This window comes from Scomber scombrus, chromosome 17, assembly GCF_963691925.1.
Source record: "Scomber scombrus chromosome 17, fScoSco1.1, whole genome shotgun sequence".
NCBI lineage: Eukaryota > Metazoa > Chordata > Actinopteri > Scombriformes > Scombridae > Scomber > Scomber scombrus.
Window position 1 is genome coordinate 15,936,238 of NC_084986.1, and position 19,505 is coordinate 15,955,742.

General features: G+C 39.4%; 1 protein-coding gene across 1 annotated transcript; it reads left to right on the plus strand.

Moving 5' to 3' along the window:
* Positions 1-987: 987 nt before the first annotated feature.
* cdc40 (cell division cycle 40 homolog (S. cerevisiae)) lies at positions 988-19,413 on the plus strand. Its single transcript, XM_062437581.1, has 15 exons — positions 988-1,381; positions 1,777-1,863; positions 2,710-2,839; positions 2,945-3,031; positions 3,186-3,325; positions 4,992-5,088; positions 5,354-5,493; positions 6,347-6,421; positions 6,973-7,018; positions 8,679-8,780; positions 10,319-10,434; positions 11,309-11,442; positions 14,752-14,828; positions 16,508-16,652; positions 18,861-19,413. Exons 1-15 carry the CDS (start codon positions 1,190-1,192, stop codon positions 19,036-19,038), a joined length of 1,746 nt encoding a protein of 581 aa, XP_062293565.1. The 5' UTR covers positions 988-1,189; the 3' UTR covers positions 19,039-19,413.
* The last annotated feature ends 92 nt before the right edge of the window (positions 19,414-19,505 follow it).

A 19,505-nucleotide genomic window follows, 5' to 3' on the forward strand; every position in this document is an offset into this window, starting at 1 on the left:
CTTACCCCAAAAGTTACATTACTTTGATTAAGTTATTGAAAAATGTCCATTACTTATTACATATACATGGGATAACAAGTAATCTTGAACCTATGAAATTTCTAAAAACCCTGAATACACAGATAATATGACTACATAAGAGCCTTGCGTTATGTAGGGCTTTAAATAATGGTAATTTTCTGTGAATTGTTTTCTTGATTAATTGGTATTTCATGTGTGTAATGTATTGGCGGAGATATCTTCATAGTGCTTGTTTTGTTAGACCTAAAGTCAAGAACCCAAAATAATGTCAATTAACAAATTTACAACATGTAAATTCACCTGATCATAGTCAAATAATCTGACTCTCTGCAAGCAATAAGCAGGGTTTGTTTACCTAGTGAGCTGTAGGCTACAGTTGTTTATCTATAAATGTGGCTATATTGACTGAGTTAATTCAATAGAATTCAATAAGCTACATTCAATATTTAAATAACACTGCAGAGCAAAATTAAAATAAAACCTTCATATAATTGTTAAATCTTTTAATAAAATGTTTTACAGGGAAGAAGCTTAAAAGACACTTCCTTTATCGTATTGTTGATGAGATATTAGTACTTTACTATACAGCAGGGGCAGATTAAGGAGTTGACAAGCTCCAGGGCTAAGCCCAGAGCAGAGCCAATTTTATACATTTGCAGAATTTAATATGACTTATATGACTCCTGCAAACATAAGTAGTGGCAGTAGTGATTTATTGTGGTCCTTATCAACAATTTTCCAAAAACAATGCACATAGAAATAAATAAATAAATAACAATCAGCCTAAATTTTTAATTGCATTTCATTATACGTAACATATTGAATAGCCAGAATATTGATTCCTTATCAATTGTTTTTGTTTCTTGTTTTAAATCAAGGTGTTATACACTCCGATACTGCAGGTGGCGCCATGCCTCTCTAACGTTGGTTTAGGTGCCGCCAGTAAAACCAAAGAAGAAGAAGAAGTAGACCTGTGTTTTCCATTGCACCTCCGGGTTGCGGCTTTGGTTTGGTGTAGTATAGATAACTGGTTGGAGTTAAAGTAAAATCGTGTTCAGATTAAGTACCTCAGAGTTAGAAATAAGATTGGGTGCAGGTTAAGGGGAAGGGAAACAAATATCGACACAGCACCAGCCTCTCAGCTTCCGCCGCACTCACAACATCCAGCATGTCTGCCGCCGTAAGTTCCCTCGTTTCCTACGGTAGCAACTCAGATTCAGACGATGAATCGGATACTAAGACTGATGCAAAGAAAGTGGACCCGAACGATCCGGACGCCACGGCTCACCTTAAACCTTTGCAGCAAGGACATAAGATGTCTGTGGCTTTGCTCAATTCTGCCCCGGAGGTCGCCGTTAAGGTAGGCTAACCAAGCTATCGTTAGCATAGTGTTACATTTATACTATTACACTTGGATAGTGTTTGTTGCACTGTGCTGAATGTATAGCACTGTGTCCAATATCAGTGGTTAGTAGTAATGCATAAAAAGTACTTATTTTGTATGTATGTTACTCATTTGTTGTCAACGTCACCAAATAATATTGCTAACTTAGCTAGTAGCGGGAAGCACCAAGTTAGTCTGCAAGTCAAAGAAAAACTGCTAAATGTTTAGAAATGATTATATTATCGATATTGCCAAAGTGACATTATTGTTTACATTTGATAAGCCTTTCTTTCTCTTAAATAGAGAACACATTCACCACATTATGAGCGTATTGCTTGTCCCACCACTGATAATGTACATCTTCATGTTAGGAGTCTGTTGAGACCGGCGTACATCTGGACCCTTCATTGAAAGAAGTCACCTATAACCCAACATTTGAAACCATGTTTGCCCCAGAGGTAAGTGTTGATTTAAATCAATGAAACGAAGAGCTGTGTCCAATATGTGGTATGATATATGTTTCAGTACGAGGCTAGATATTTAAACTGAAATGCTAAAATATGATCTGTTTTTCACGAAAGATCCTCATTTACAATGTTTTATTACATTTTTAAATAAGACGTTTCTCAATTTTAAAAAACATTTTTACATTTTATGGATAAAACGATCAATCGTGCCATACTAAATATTAATGGGAACACTGTTTTTAGTATTGTTACACAGTGTGTTGATCATGTATTGGAGGCTTATATGTCTGAAATGAACCAGTGAATACTTCGGCCCTCATATTCACGTTACTAATAATTATCACAATATTTAACATTACTCCTATGTAAGTAGTGTAGTAACCCTAAAATGTCATTGCATTATTGCACTAAGGTTAGGTTCTCAAAAAGTATGTCTGTGGCCAAATCCCCCAGCTCTAATGTAACTGATGTTATATAATTACAGTGTTTGTTGTGATGAAGTCATGTTTATTAGTTGTTACTATTCATGGGTAATACTATATTTTGTTTTTCACCCTGTTATCTCCTTTAGTGACCTCATCTATTTTGTTTTGTGATTTATAGTATATGATTTGGCTGCTATAGCACCATAATTTCCTATTGGAAATTAATAAAGTGGTTTGTTTATCTGTTAATCTATCTTGACATTGTTTATCACGTCTTTAAAAAAAAATCAAAGTCATTCCAATCATATTGAAATGAAACAAATGGAACATACAAAAAGAGTTGCTCCCTTGGAGTGTCTACAGCTATACTAACTAAAAGTGTTATTAATATTTTTATATTGTTTCCCTTTAGTTTGGTCCTCATAACCCATTTAAAACGCAGCAGATGGCTGCCCCAAGGAACATGTTATCTGGCTACGCAGAACCTGCTCACGTCAATGACTTTATGTTTGAACAGCAAAGGAGGACCTTCTCAACCTATGGTAAGCTGTTCTGTGACCTCTGTAACGGGGCTGATTGATGTGATCAATTTATTGACCCTGTTTAAATTTGCATGTGTTTAACAACTTTCTCAACTCTGCTAACAGGTTATGCTTTAGATCCATCTGTTGACACACACACAGTAACCACTACTGGCTACATTGGTGCAGTGGAAGAGGCTGAGAAAAATAAAGGTAATCAGTAGTGAGAATTTTTATCTAATGCGATTGTCTTCATCTGACTGCATGAATCAGACTTTATTTAGTGTGTCTAATTCTATATGTAGTACTGTTTAAGGACAAGTAGAAAGCAAGAAAGAATTACGGCGTCTTATGGTTCTTCCTTCAGGACTAACTGTGTTTGAGAGCGGACATAAGAAGTCAGAGAAAAGGAAAAAGATCAAAGGCGGGGAGGCAGGAGAGATTGACAACTTCCTTGGGCCGTGGGCGAAATATATGGATGAGAAAGATGTGGCCAAACCATCAGAGGTAATGCTTTGTTCATCATATAATGTAAAATATATTCTGTATGTTTGAGATTGCCATTATTTCACATAATCAAAGGACTTCTCTCCCCTAATTTGATAGTAAGACAAGAAATGCAGCATCTTGTTTTCACAGTAAGGATTAGTGTTGTAGATCAAATACAGTGGCTCTCTGCAGTTGTTTAATTTATGGCCATCATGATGTGGACAAGGATGATCCTGCGTCATAAAAGTCAAAAATCAAAAATGTCAGTTATTAATGTAATGTTGACGGAAAGAAAAAGGTGGAGCTCAGCTGAGAGGACAGTGCAGCACCTGGACAATCTATAGCACACACATGCTAGTGTTCATCATCACAAAAGGTAGTGGCTGCAAGCATTTTTTAATTTAATGACTAAATAATTACCTTTTGGGAGAAGAACGCTAAGTATAAAATTAACTTTCTACGCTGTCACTCAGAGGCTAACGTTAGCAAAGCAGCGAACTCCAGCATTAAACAAAATAAATCAACTCTGAGGTGAAGAAAAAGAAGTTGGTGCTCAGTCTGTCTCATCTCAACAGTGCTGTGCCTGCTCAGCTTGTTGTACAGCGATGTCTTTCTCTGAGCTAACTGCAGCAGAGAGGCTGCTCTCCGCTGCTGGAGACATAATATTAATTACAACACAGCGGTGCGCTCCGACTCCCTGCTCAGTCTGTTATTCTTTTACAGGCAGGAGACTGTAGGGTGCTTTCAAATTAATTAAGTAAAATGCAGTTAACATTTTAAAATCAAAAAGCTGCAAGCTATTTGTCTTATCTGCAAGTTATGTGTCATATATTGCTTTTCAGTTCACTAAGAACTGCAAAAATCATGTATAGAAACATTTTGATGCATTAAGATGCATCAACAATTGTTTTTATCATCAAATTGTTGCTCTCTTAATCGTAATGGAATCGCGAGGACAGTTGAAGATTCACAACTAATGCACAGTGTCCAAAATGTAGCCCTTTTCCGCATTCAATTTTGCAATTCAACTATTTCCGAAGAACCATGAAGATGAGGCAGATTAATTCAATGACAGATTAAAAACCAACAACAGCGTTGGAAACACAATCTTTACATGAGAACACAACCTGATGTTTCTTGTTTTTACTGTTGCACGTCTCTGCTAAAAAGGAGAAATGTAGAGGTGGTTAAAGAGACTGAAAACTTTCTCCACACCAGACAACTTGCTGAGTTTTTGTTTCTGCTTTGGATCATAACCGCCTTGAAACTATCAGCAAAGTTTTAGTTCTCTCCGGTTTACTTTGGTTGTTCACCGCCTCTTTGCCTCTCTTGACACAGCTCCCTCTATCCCACACTTGGTGTAAAAATTAGTTGGTAAATTTCCAGCCCTCGTCATAATATCAATAGTAGTAGCACCAGATGCTTGTTTTATAAATCAGTACACAAGTTATGGTTTCTGCAGTGTGGCCCGTCAAACTTGTAGGAAAGTTGGTGAACCATCTGAAAGCACTACCCACAGACACTTTGCTCACACAGGAACAAGATGAAGTCCCTGGTTCCTCCAGTCTAAACACTGGTTTAGTTCCTCAAAATGTTTTTGGTCCTCTGACATATCTAATAGCATAAATCAACTCACCTGCAGTATGTTGGCTATTCCTGGGTTGTAATTAATTTTATTTTACAGGACGAGCAGAAGGAGCTGGATGAGATCACAGCCAAAAGGCAGAAGAAGGGAAGGAATGAAGAAGAAGCTCCAGCAGAAGAGAAGACGATTCTCCATGGTACAGTCGGCCAATGAGAAATGATTAGCTATTTTATTTTAACTTTTGATAACAATTTATATGGTAAATTGAGATTAACTGTGGAACAAATGAGTGCCCAGATGTGATGATGTTAAAGACTCTTTTCTTCTGGAGCCACAGCTTGGCTGGTCAAGTAATTAACCCCACAAGAAACTTCTGGGCAGCAAAAAGCCCTTTCTGCTTTGCAAGGATGGTGCAGGATTTTTACATAATGTCACCTTTTCTCTTTTTGTTCTTCCTCTAGTTAAAGACATGTATGATTACCAGGGCAGGTCATACCTCCACGTCCCTCAGGATGTGGGTATCAACCTGCGTTCTGCAGAAGCTCCAGACAAGTGTTACCTGCCTAAGAAACAGATTCATGTTTGGTCAGGACATACCAAGGTCAGTAGGAAAGGACATATATCATCTGTGTTTCTTAGTACATCAATGTCGCTTTACATACCAGTGAAAAAAAAGCCTGCACAGATATAAATTTCTATTATGCAGTTCTAAGAATTTATGTAAAAACCTCCTGGGTATTTAAAATGATAACACAGCTGTATACGAGCTGCTTGTCCCTGACATATCTGAGAAGATTCTTTCATTCAAAAAAACGTCTCTTCATTCAAAAAAAACAATATAAAAGCATATACTTGGTTATTCTAAGAAAGATCTGATTGAAGCTTCAGATCTGCCAGTGCACTTCAGGGAGAGGGGAAACAATCGAGTTTTAAATTGGCTGCTATTTGCTTTCAGCGGGAAGTTACAGCATCCAGAACCTAATTTGAAATACAAAGCTGTTTGAGACGCTAATAGGCATGTGGAAGTGCTGATGTAGATAATAGATGGAGGGTGGCCCATATGGTCATCAAAGCTTCGAGACATTTTTTGGAAAAAGTTTGGTAACTTTCAGAAAGTAATTCTTTTGTCAATTTCTATGTCTGTCACTGAGGCAGTGTTGTCTACATATACTATCAGCAGTGTTTGAGTACAGGATTCGGATGTCTCTCCTTAAAATTGATTTAATAGCCTCTTCATATATTGTGTCCAAATGAAGTGTCAACAGCATCAACATACAAACTTCATTATACTGTATATGGAAAACTGAGCTGTAGTGCAGCTTTTACCTTTGACTCCTTCAGTCTAGAGTAAATATAAAACTAGAGAAAATGAATGCCAACTTATGATGCTATTAGAATATAAGAAGACATTGTTAAATAGATACTCATTTCTCATCTTTCTGCATATTTTCCAGGGTGTCAGTGCTATTCGACTGTTTCCAAGCTCTGGTCATCTCCTGCTCTCCAGCTCCATGGACTGTAAGATCAAGGTAACAAACATAACTGGGTGCTATAAGAACATCACCGACGTTATAAATTCCCCATATTTATTATTCCTAAACAGTATAAAACAATGGATACATGGTTTATAACACACTACAGTGTAGTCATAAGCGGGTATAAGGACACTTTGAAGTGTTTATTAATGCGCAGCATTTGTCTACACATATAACTTCCCCTGTGAAGACATTTTATATTATTACAGCTGTATTTTACTATATTGTCATTCATTGTCTGTTTATATATCAGCATCCAGTATAGGAGTTGACAGAAATGAATAAAACACTTATATCTGCTCACAAATGCATTATAGTATGTTCTAAACATTTCTTAACTTTATATACTTTTTTATAAATGCTAAATAGGGGGACTTAAAGTTTTACCCTCATTTGCTAGCTTGTGTATACTGTCATGATCACTAAATGCAAAGTGGAATTTTAACAACAAACCCACCATTTTGCCTACACCAGTTCTGGCTTAACTTAATGCAGTAGTGTCACAAATCTGTCTTCACTGTGTTTTAATCCCCTTCTCTCCACAGCTGTGGGAAGTGTACGGCGAGAGGAGGTGTATACGGACATTTATTGGTAAGTGAGCACAGTTCTCATCAAACATCCCCATTCAAAAAAAATGCTGACAATCCATTGTAAGATAATCAGCATGAAATGTTTTTAAAATTTCATGAACGATGCATCATAAGCAAACATGCTGACATGAAATATGCTCCATGTCTGAAATGCACGCAGCCTATTGGGAAATACACAGCGGTGACAGACTGTGAGTTCAGCATTACTGAAACACTAATGGCATGTCTGCGGACCATTGGTGGAAAGCGTGTGTGTTTTTTATGTTTTTTCTAGACATAGGGTCTGGGGTAGTTAGGGTAATGCATGCAGGTCAGTCTTACACTCTTCCCAGAGACGGCACACTGTCAGAATAGAGATTGTTTGCAGCTGTGGTTCTGCTTGTCAGCTCCTTCACAGAATATGCATAATTCAGCAGCCCAGGGGCTGAGGGGAACAAGGGGCGAGGGAGGGCACAAGACACAGAGAACGGGCGCGCGCACAGGAAGCAAAAACACAGTTTAGGCGTGGATAAACTGGAAGAGAGTGAGATGTTCATGACTTGGAGAAGAAGCAGACCCGCAGATGATGATATAAATTATTTTTCAATTAGAGGAGTGTTAAAAATATACGGCCATGTTGTAGAGGGATATATTAGGTTTTCACTCTGTTGTTGCTGCTCGTTATTTCAACACCGTTAATAAAGGATGTTTTCTGTTCTTTTATATTTCTCAGGGGTGTTACATTTTATTTAATTTGTTTTCTTATTTATATTGATGACTAAGATCTTTAGAACCTTTCTTCACTGCTTTTCCATTTTTATATCTCTTTGTTTTCCCTCCTACTTAAAGAAAACTTTTATATTTATCGTCATCTTGAGTGCTACATCAAATCTTTATTTGTCACACTGTTCTGTAGTATCTTTAATTAGCCCATACACTGTATGTGTAGGTAGCTTGTGAAAATCACCAAGCAAGAGGGAACCATTAAGAATATATTAGACTTGCAGGACGTGCAGGAAAGACAAAGGGACAAAGGGTATATTTGATTACATGCGTGCCCTGCTTTGACTAGTCGTGTGTATCTGTGTGTTCCTGCACACACAAACACACTCACGCACCATCAAGGCTTTCTGCAGCGGCGGCATCGCCTTTGGTCTGCCAGCAAGCCTGGAAAGAGCAAGCAAGCAGGCAGGCGCTTAGCCTCAGTGGGCTCTGTTATCGCCGTGGAAACAGTGTAGCCCTGATGAAAGCCGGTTTTAACGAGGGGGGCGTCTGTGTGCGCCGGGCCCACGGGGACCTCGCATCACCTACACTGTACCAGGAAAAAGCCAAAGGGTGGCATAGATTGGGATTAGGAAGAGAATAAGAGAAAGTGGAGAAGAGTTGAAAAAACAGATGGAGTATGTTTTTGTTTTTTTTGTTTCCTCCTCTGTCCTCTTCAGGCTCATTTAAAGATTCCATTTCCCTCGTCTCCCACAGCCCACTTCATCTTTCTCCCTCAACATCCCTTGTTTTCCCTTAACCAGATTTCACATACTTCAAATTAATTGGGCATCAAAGCAAGACAGCTGGGGGAGACTTGGTAACAAGACCGGGGAGCATATGACGGGATTTTTTTCTAGCATGTATTTATTTATTTGCTTCTAATATGTGTGTAAATTTCCTCTTCTCTTCTACTTAAGGTCACAGCAAGGCAGTGCGAGACATTTGCTTCAACAACACCGGAACCCAGTTCCTCAGCGCTGCCTATGACCGCTACCTTAAACTGTGGGACACTGAGACAGGTAGGCTGTCATCTCCTATTCTCAATTATTACTTTTGTTCACATGAAGAAGAATGGAATCAAGGAAAATGTACACCACATGAACATCTCACTTATACATTTATTTTTAATGTGTTTTTAAAGAAATACTGAAGAAAAAGTGTGTTTAACCGCATGTATTTTGTTAGTTGAATTATATAGTAGAATTCATATTTAACATTTAGATCTGTGATCCTAAATCTCAGAAGATTTTACTTGCACAGCATGCACATTCACTTTTAGAAGATGTATGAGGTCTAAAAGACATTTTAGCAGATTGGTTATTAATTTTCCCTTCAAGTGGACTGTTCGCTGGCACACAAACCTTTCAAGTCACAGCTGCCACAAATGTAAATTATCATTGCTACTCAGCCATCAAATGTAAACCTGCAGTTCGTTGATAACCTGAATATTGCTGCATGCCCACACGTTGTCAGTGTATGAGTCCATAGAAATTATTTCTACAATAAGTCCCAAAACAGGCATAATATAAACACCTTTATACATATAATTGGATACAACATGGAACTAGATAAGACTCCATGATTGCAGAGCTAACAAAAACATGAAACTGCTTGTGTAATACTTCTTAAAATGCTGTCAGACTCTCTTATTAAATTAGTGTTGGTAACAAATACCATCATAGGGTTTTCTGTTTTCCGTGTTTTTAGGATGGATTTTTAAATTTAGTTCAAGAATTAAAGTCAAAGTTTGTGTAATTTGATTGGCATTACTACAGTAGTGCCAATCCTAGCAAGTAGTCCTACCTAGCATCTAAGCAGGCGGCACCCTTTAACAGTTTATTGAATTAGTTTGTTGTCTTCCATGTCCCAGTGTACATTAATTTCAAGTAATCTTTTTTAATCTGTGTCTGAACTGAAGACTCCCTATGTTCTCATCTGTGCCACATGGTTCCTTGTTATCATTCTCCACCACCTCCATCCATCTTAATTGCCAACAACAGCGCAAGTGAGGAGTGCCAATCCAGCAGAGGGCAGAAAAGAGTTAATTCCCCCACTTGTTGCTAACAGGATCTCCCCTAAAGCCATATCCATATCATAAGCCAAATAGTTCTGTTGTGAGTTAATTTACTACACTGTGTGTTGTTGCATTTTTGTCAGTATAAACTGTTTCTACCCTGCAGCTCTACTAAGAATGTAGCATTTTATTCCAGATTTGCCCTTGTTGCAGTTAAAGCACTGGATGTATTATAGAAATTAGGTTGATAAGAAGCATTGATTCTCTTCTAAAGGACTGCAGTCCTTTTTAATTCTCTGTTTTCTCAGCTCTAGTAGTGGTGGCAGCATTGTTCCTGTGGTGATTCACCTCTGCTGAATAAATACAAGGAAATGCTGAAATGTCTGTGTAGCAGCTGAACTGTTGCTGCTTCCAGGAACATAGCACACACCATTGAAAACTGCAGGCGGTGTCTTTACATTTTAAACAACTTGAGTGTACCTTTCTGAACAGCCACCATGGATTATTCTGTGTCTCCGACTTTCAATTTGCTTCCCTCCACAGGCCAATGCATCTCCCGCTTCACCAACAGGAAGGTACCATACTGTGTCAAGTTCAACCCAGACGAGGAAAAACAGAACCTTTTTGTGGCCGGCATGTCAGATAAAAAGATTGTTCAGGTAAGGTTGGCTTTCGTTGCATTGCAACCAATTCACAATCACTTCATGTGTATTTCCAAATTGACCAAGCAGATGCACATGTGAATATCTGTGTATACCCACTGTGTCCGCGGCAGCACACTCCCTGCTCATCTTCCAGTGCTTGTGTGTGCACATGGCAAGAGGTTCAGTGGCTGACAGGACTAGAGCAAGCCATTAATCACATGCAGCATTAGGGAGGAAGACAGGCAGAGAGAAGAGAACAATCTGTGATAATAGTGGGAAATCCATAACTACCATATCGCTGTATCACAAAGAACCCTGAACCTCTACAGATTAAAGTTTAGATTTCTGTGGCAGCAACATGCAGAGAGAAAAAATAGATTGTGAATACATTAAGTCTTCTAATATGATTATATGTTGCGCATTGAAATGAAAGATTTCTGTACATAGAAGCACTTTATTTTTGTGTCTCAATTGAAAATATGTAGAGATGTTGCTGTATCAAGCTCTTGTGAGCTGCAGAAAAGTAAGGTTTAAAAAAAGATGTCATCAATAGAATTGGATGTTAAATCTGTTTGGACAGAAATGCATCCTATTTTATGTTGCCTGGGAGTCTGTATTATGTTGTTTCCTTTCCTTTTAACTTTAATGTGTGCATAATGTTTTCCAGAAAATATAATGACGCCTGTTTGATTGCTATTTGCTGTTGTTATTTCACTACATCAGCACAATAAAATCTGTTTTCATAAAAAGTCTCCCACAACACAAGCTCTCCACAAGAGTTCCTTTGGGGGGATTTCGTGAACCCATTTTAATAACCCGCTTTGGTTTCTTCTGACTCGTCATGGATATTGTGTTTTTTCCCCCCTTTGTCCTTCTGTGTCTCTGACAGTGGGACAGCAGGACGGGCGAGGTGGTTCAGGAGTACGACCGTCACCTGGGAGCCGTCAACACCATCACATTTGTTGATGAGAATCGTCGGTTTGTCAGCACATCAGACGACAAGAGTCTTAGAGTTTGGGAGTGGTGAGTACACACTGAAATACTGATGCAGCATTTAGAACTTGAATGTGCTGTTCCTGAGTGTTTTGGTATCGTGCCTCCAAGCCAGGCACATAATCCCCCAAAACCGAATGATTAATAATGAATGGCTGTGGTATCGTTGGGCAGCTGTTCTAAGAAATTCTTCCAACAGTGTGAATGTGAAACAGGGAAGAAGTGATCATGTTCAGGCAACTCATTTAACATGCGTGAAGGTTCAAGACTAACGAGGAGTAGAATTTACAGGAAACAGGGCATGTAGTGTGATGCCAATAAAACAATACAATATTCTGACATACTGTCAACTGTCGATGTACTCTTGCACTGCTCTTCTCATTAGTCATTATTAAAAGGAGTAAACATCAACAAACCTCCAGACGACCCGATCTTATACAAAGCTCTCCCAGCTGTGCTGCTGATCTTCTCTGAGTCATGGCCTTTGCCACGATCAACTCACTGTACATGCATCTGTCACAGTCTCTTTTTTTCCCCCCCTGGAGCAAAAACCCATTTTAATAAATACTCGTTTTGAAATGTTTCCACAAATTATATAATTGGATCGAGAGATGTGCTAGGGTGACTGGCAGTTCAGGAATATTTTACTCTCTTTTCATTGGACATTGAAATGGGGAAAATAAAATATGCACATATTGAAAAAGTCATGTTCACATGCATTTTCCACAAGTTTATTTACTTTTAGAAATTGTCATTTCAAGTTCCAGTGCGTTGTTATTGTCTATGCTTTGTGGCCAATCAAGAGAGACCACCAATAACTACTTGCAGGCTGGAGGGTCATGTATTGATAAATAAACAGTGGTATTTGTGGCTCAAAGATTATAAATATTTTTTAAAAACCCAGCTGATAAAGGAAGCTTCCTGTGGATTCTTGGAAAGGGGTGTTTTTTTTCCGGGGACTTCCATCGGTGCTGTGTTTTTTTTCCCTTTTTGAAGCTGCCTAGTTTTCCTATTTCTTCCATAGTATGAATGATGGGGAGATTAACTCGTGAACTTTTTATTTTATTTTTCACACACTCTGTAAATTGAAGAGAGAGTGAAATGTCAACGGATTGGAATGGAGCAAAATAACTACATCCCTAGAGTACTTTGTACACTTGCTCGAGAGTGACACTCCCATGGGATTTTTTAGTGCAGCGTGGGATCCAGAAAGCGAGTGGCATATTGAGCCAAAGAGTGGCTTTACTGTCCCTCTTTCTCCCACGGATGCCACCTGGCTCTCAGCACTTGCCTCCCTCCTTTTTCCTCAAATCTAACCCTCCCCCCCTCCCTTGTGAGAGAGGCTACACAGCACCATTAGGCTGAATTTACCAGAACTGCCTCCTATCACTAGAATAGAGGCGGAGGCTGGCAGAGCAGGGCAGGGTGAGGGCGAATGATGGATGGTGAGAAAAGACTGCGAGCAGCTACAAGTCGAACACTCCATTTAAATTCTGTTCTCGTTTTCATGCACAGACACACAAGTTTTGCGGGAGACCACTTTATCTGTTGCTGAGGTTTATCATCAGGGAACGAAGAGTGTGTGTGTGTGTGTGTCGGAGGAGGATTACAATCAATAAAAAATGTGATGCACGTGCCAACAGGGGGAATTAGCTCTTGATCATAAATACATTGTTCAGAGAGCGATGAAACTGTGGGCTTAGAGAGACATTTGGGATGATGATGTATTAAGGAAAGATGGCATAGACGGAATAAAGGACATCAGAATCATCGTTAGAGGATGGAAAGTGAACAGATATCTCATCCAAGTAGTCCTTCTACCCTCCTTTATTTTCAGCATGGTTTAGCTTACACTCTACACAGTAACAATGCTGACTTCAAGGGGTTTTCCAGATTTACTTTTATTATAGCCTTTACCTCTTTTAAAAACAAAAAGCTCCCTGCCAAACCTTTTTAAATCAATCATAAGAATATTTTCCTGATTAAAATGACTGTACCAAAGCAAAAAAAAACTTTAATTTACAATGCTGTCAATAGTAATTATGTTTGTTGAAATTCTCTTTTCACATTAGTTCCAGATAACAAACAAAGATGTTTCATTTCCCTCTCAGTATGAGAAGCTGAAGGGTTTTTATGGCATGTTTACCACATGTTGATTACAAACTGTAACCTTAACCTCGCTGCAAACAGTACGCCTGACAAAATGAAGTAGATATATGAAATATGCAGACATGTTGTTTATGTTTTTGCAATTGTTCCCAAGCTTGATCAACAAATAACAATCAATCATCTATAATTGACGAATATCATTAGTGTATAGATTGTTTGTCATATGTTTTCAATTCTTCCTCTCTTTCCATTACCCTCCAGCTCCTCTCCAGATAACATAACTTTCACATTGGTTATTTCTGGAGCTCAGAAGAAGAGATCCGAGGGCTTTGTTATCTTTTCAGAGTTTAATTTGGCTTGTCTAAAGACATTGGCTCTGACTAACCCAGGGGCCGTGTGTGTGTGTGTGTGTGTGTGTGTGTGTGTGTGTGTGTGTGTGTGTGTGTGTGTGTGTGTGTGTGTGTGTGTGTGTGTGTGTGTGTGTGTGTGTGTGTGTGTGTGTGTGTGTGTGTGTGTGTGTGTGTGTGTGTGTGTGTGTGTGTGTGTGTGTGTGTGTGTGTGTGTGTGTGTGTGTGTGTGTGATTTAATTCTTGTCTTAAGTTCAACATTTTTAGTCTTTGCAAAATGCAGTGCAATCACTTTGCTCCAGCTGTTATTCATCACAGAGAGAGACACATAGACATAGATTCATTTTAACTAGACAGCACGATCGAATGAGTTCAAAGCTATCAAGGCTGTTGCTTTTTTACTTGACACAGACATACACGCAGCACAGAAAGACATGTTAGTCACACATTTGCCCAGGTCAGTACAAAAAAATGAGCAACTTGGCATTCTGTCTTTCACACACAACACTGTAGATTTGAATGATCTTCATGTACCATTTAAGATCAAGTAGCCAGGATTCACATCACCCCTAAAGTAGAGAGACATAGAAGAGCATAAAATATTTGGTGGGGGTGGGCGCTACGGTCCGCAGATAAGCATCAAAAGCTTCTTTCAGATTGTACAGAGTTATTTACATACTGCAGCTGTAATGGTAGTACTGGGTGGTTTCTCCACCATAGCTGATTTCTCATCAGTAACCAACATTTTTGAACTGGTATAAGCAGCTGCACTAGTGAACAGATTTTGAGTTATTGTAGCTTGAGGGGTGTTCAGGTTGTTCTCTGATCTTAACCCATCTTCAAGTGTACACACTCACAGTGCTCTATGCCTTTTTTTCCCCAGGGACATCCCTGTGGACTTCAAGTACATCGCTGAGCCCAGTATGCACTCAATGCCAGCTGTGACTCTTTCTCCCAATGGTAAGTAGTCAAATCATGGCCAAACCAACAAGAAAACACAGCCAGACACACAGTACAGAGGACTCTGGGGAGCATAAACCTACATTGCCATATTGAAGTACATTAATATCTTCCAGTGTTGGTCTTCCTACAGACAAATAAGAAGGCAGACTCAGGACATGCACAGCCTGGCACCAGGATTGAATTGGGCCTGATGCAGGCATTTTGGATAGATCAATATAGGCTGTATTTCCTTGTTTGTTTCTTGCTTGTATGCCAGCTGTCATAAATGCCCCATTGAGCTTGGTGAAAACACTTGAATGCCAGTAAACTGCAGCGCAAACAGCAGCCAGCAGTTTCAATTAATGATATGTCAGCATGTGTCAGCGAGCGGTGGCAGAAGCTGCAGCGGGTGAAAATATGTTGATTTTTGTTGGTTAAAACTGTTTGTGTATGTCAGTATTTATGTTCGCGTTGAAGATGAAGAGAATCCTAAAACGATGACAGAATTAACTTGCCATCTTCCTCTTCAAATGCGATGCCTCCGTTTGAATCAAGAAGTCCCAGTCGCACCCAATCAGCTTCAACTACCTTCAAATTCGGCTGCTCTGTCCTCATTTGTTCATTCCCACTCTAACTACTTTAAGTTCTCTGTTTCATGTACCCTCCATACTCTCTGCCTTCCTTTGGGCAGTGTCTGTATTTGTCCCAACATGGTTTGTTTCTCTTCAGCAAGTGAATAATGAATGTGTTCTTAGTGGGAGACCGTTAAGTTTTCTCTCATGCCTTAAATGGCACCCAGCCCTCCATACCAACACATCCACTGCCTCTGTACCTATTTCCTCTTCTTCCTCTGTGTCCTGCCATCTTAAAGAAAGAAACAAAGCCCAAGTGCACGCCCCTCCCGCACCTATCACATTTGTGGACAGTAGCGTCTTTTTTCACTTCTGTTTTGTGAGGGAGGATTTTAGGAGAGGACGCGCACACACACATACACCAACGCTAAATCTCTTTCTCATACCACATTAATAATTTCCATCATGTCTCCTTTCAAGAGGTGCAGTGAGTCATGTAATGCTTTGACACTGAAGCACTGCCTCTTATCACTGTGTTGGGACTTTGAGACTGTGGCATTTTCACGGGCTGAAACACTCTGTAAAGTAGATTTCGAGTGAGTGGTCACTGATGGAAAAACCTCTCCATTTTTATTTATGTGAATTTCCTCAATGTTTCCAAGTTAATGGTGATTCAATATGAGTTCATCCCCTTTTTGGAGTGTCCACTCCACATTTTTGTTTTTGTGGATGATTTTTGTTCTTCAGATATATATTTCTACGGATTGTTACGTGCCTATATTTGACTCCACTTGATGTCCCACTAGATCAAAGTTGTCACACTGCCCGCTTTAGCGCTTGCTAATACATACAGGTATGTCAGTTGCAAGCAAGATCATGATACCACATCAAAGATACTGGAGGCAGCTTGTTAAACATATGGCTGTACTGAATCATGCTAATGAGACAAACTGGCAAGTTACTACTAAGCACCTTTAAACTTGTTGTGACAACCCTAAAAACTGAGATATGTTTGCTTCCCGAAGTGATTACTGTTAATACCGCTGCTATCATGTACTTTGAAGTTTGATACTGTTATGACTATAATAATACTTGAACATGCTGCTTACTTGTTTCTGATCCTAGGTAAGTGGCTTGCATGTCAGTCCATGGACAACCAGATTCTGATCTTTGGAGCCCAAAACCGCTTCAGACTGAATAAGAAGAAGGTATTCAAGGGCCACATGGTGGCTGGCTATGCCTGCCAAGTGGACTTCTCTCCAGACATGAGGTAAGTCTTTACCTTGAAGCTACATTATTGTGTAATGTGAAGATTCCCACAGCTAAATAATCTTGTAACAGGTGGTTAGGAAACATAGGATCGGTTTTGATTTTGAATATGTCAAAGAAATAAACTAAAGGTCATCAGGAGATACTGAACCCTCTTTTAAATAGCCAAAACAATTATGATCACTTTATTTCTGTAAATGAAAAATTGAAGAAAGCATAAGAGAGATGCTCAGTATATTCAGATAACCTCTGCTCGCCTCCCATCCTCTGTGTCTTATCCCATCCTCTAAAATGCTTCCAATTAATGAGGAGTTATGGAAAACAGACGTACAGTGCTGCTTGAAAGTATGTGAACCCCTTGAGCACTTTAGAGTTTTCTGTTGTTTCGTCATGATTTTCTTATTTTATCAACAGTTTGTATTTATATAAGTAATGTCATGTTTATGTTTATCAATTGCATGCACTAGTTTAGAGGGAATTGTGTGATTGGCCAAAAATAAATCATGAAACATGGAATTGGTCTATGTGCAAAAGTAAGTGAACCCCCAGCTGCATTGGTGAAGTCAAGTAGGAAATAGATTCAGGTGAAACAACCAAACCACTGTATTGCCAAGGCATACTGACACAGATCAACAATGCCGAGAGGAAAAGGGATATCTGAGGATGTAAAGAAGAGGGTAGTGTGTAGGCCATCAGTGTGGGGAAAGCTACAAGACCCTCTAAAAGATTCCAGCTCCACCCGTCAACAGTAAGACAAATTATTTACAATTGGAGGACATTTAACATTACCACAACATTGCCTAGAAGTGGACGCCCATCAAAATTATCAAGAAGAATCACCAGAAGTAGAATAAATAAGGTACAGGCCAACCCACACATCACATCTAGAGAGTTACAGACTTCTCTGGCAGCATCTGGGGTAAAGGTACCTGCGTCTACAATCAGATGAAAATTGAACAGAAATGGCATTAATGGGAGGGTTGCTAGAAAGAAGCCTCTGCTCTCAAGAAAAAACAAAATTGCCTGTTTGAATTTTGCTAGAGAGCACTTGGACAAACCAGAGGCCTTCTGGAAGTCCATTCTCTGGACAGATGAGTCCAAAATAGAATTATTTGGTCGCAATCAAAACCGCCATGTTTGGAGGAAAGTCAACACTGCATTTCAAGAAAAGAACCTCCTCCCAACAGTGAAGCATGGGGGTGGAAATGTGAAGGTGTGGGCTTGCTTTTCTGCCCCTGGACGTGCACGGTTTCATATCATCCAGGGAACCATGAATTCTCAGGCCTATCAACAAATACTTGATCAGAACTTAATGCCATCAGTCAGGGAGTTGAAGCTGGGTTGAAAATGGATTATGCAACAGGACAACGACCCAAAGCATTCAAGCAAAACGACAAAGGAATGGCTTAAGAGAAAGCGGATTCCTACTCTGGACTGGCCTAGTCAAAGTCCGGACCTAAATCCAATAGAAATGTTGTGGCAAGACCTGAAGCGGGCAGTACATAGATGTCCCTCCAACCTCTCTCAACTGGCTGAGTTCTGCAAGGAAGAGTGGGCAAAAATCCCCAAAACCAGATGTGAGAGACTGGTTAGTAGTTACAGAAGACGTTTGGTTGAAGTAATGGCTGCAAAGGGAGCTGCCACGAGCTGTTAACTGAAAGGGTTCACATACTTTAGCACGTCAAATTTTCAGTTCTCTTTCCGAGAACCATTTTTGTTGAATAAATATTTAAAATATATCCATTTCTTTTGTCTTTGTCTATTATTTGGAAGGACACCTTCACTAGTTGGGGTTTGGATGTATATTTAATAAGGGTTTTTTTTTACAAAACAATGACCATGTATGGAGGGTTCGCAAACTTTCAAGCAGCACTGTATGTGAAAGAGGTGAGGTTTGTCATACTGAGCTAAGTAGGACAGTCCAGCACCGTAATTATAGTCAAAACAACCATTAAGACCAGTTTTCTCCCCTCTTCTCACCCACTACCACCTCCCACGTCTGTGAACAGGTGCCCTAACTTCCTTTCGGTATCCATGGCAACACTGCAACTCCTGCCTAGATTAACTACTGAAAATTCAGACTCCCACCTTTTTGGCAGGTGAAGTGGAGACAGAAGTAATTTTTAGCAATGTGCTCATCTTTACACTCTTTTTCTCTCTCTGTCTCTGTCTCTTCTCTCTGTATCTGTTCTTTTTTTTTTCTTACCAGTTATGTGGTGTCAGGAGATGCAGATGGAAAGCTGAACATTTGGGACTGGAAGACCACAAAGCTTTACCACAGGATCAAGGCTCATGACAAGGTGTGCATCAGTGCCCTGTGGCATCCGCATGAAACCTCTAAGGTCATCACCTGTGGCTGGGACGGACAAATCAAACTCTGGGATTAGAAGTGTTCCTATGTGTGTGTTTAAGTAGGTGAGTTTTGGAGGGACACAACTCGTTGACTAAAGAGAGGGATAAATGTACGGATGTCCCATGGATTTTGTTAAATTTTTTGAAAGAGAGCCACAAGACTGGTATCCAGTCTTATTGTAGCTGTGTATTTTTGTATCCTGTCGTGAGAGCTCAAACATGCATCATGTAATATCTGTACAAAGATGAACACATGCATACTAAGTTCTTTCTACTACAAAAGGTGGATTAGAGGGGTACCTTGCCATTTTCTAAACAAGTGTTTTTATGTTTTAATTTGCAATGTCCTGTGTCTCCATTTTTAATTGTATGACCAGCCCTTAGTGGAAATAAACATTCTGTAAGTTTTACCATCGAAGAATGTCCTCGATGTCTTCCCTATATATGTTATTATTGTTTATATTATTTGGATGTCAGACGACTTTTTCATTATTCAATACTC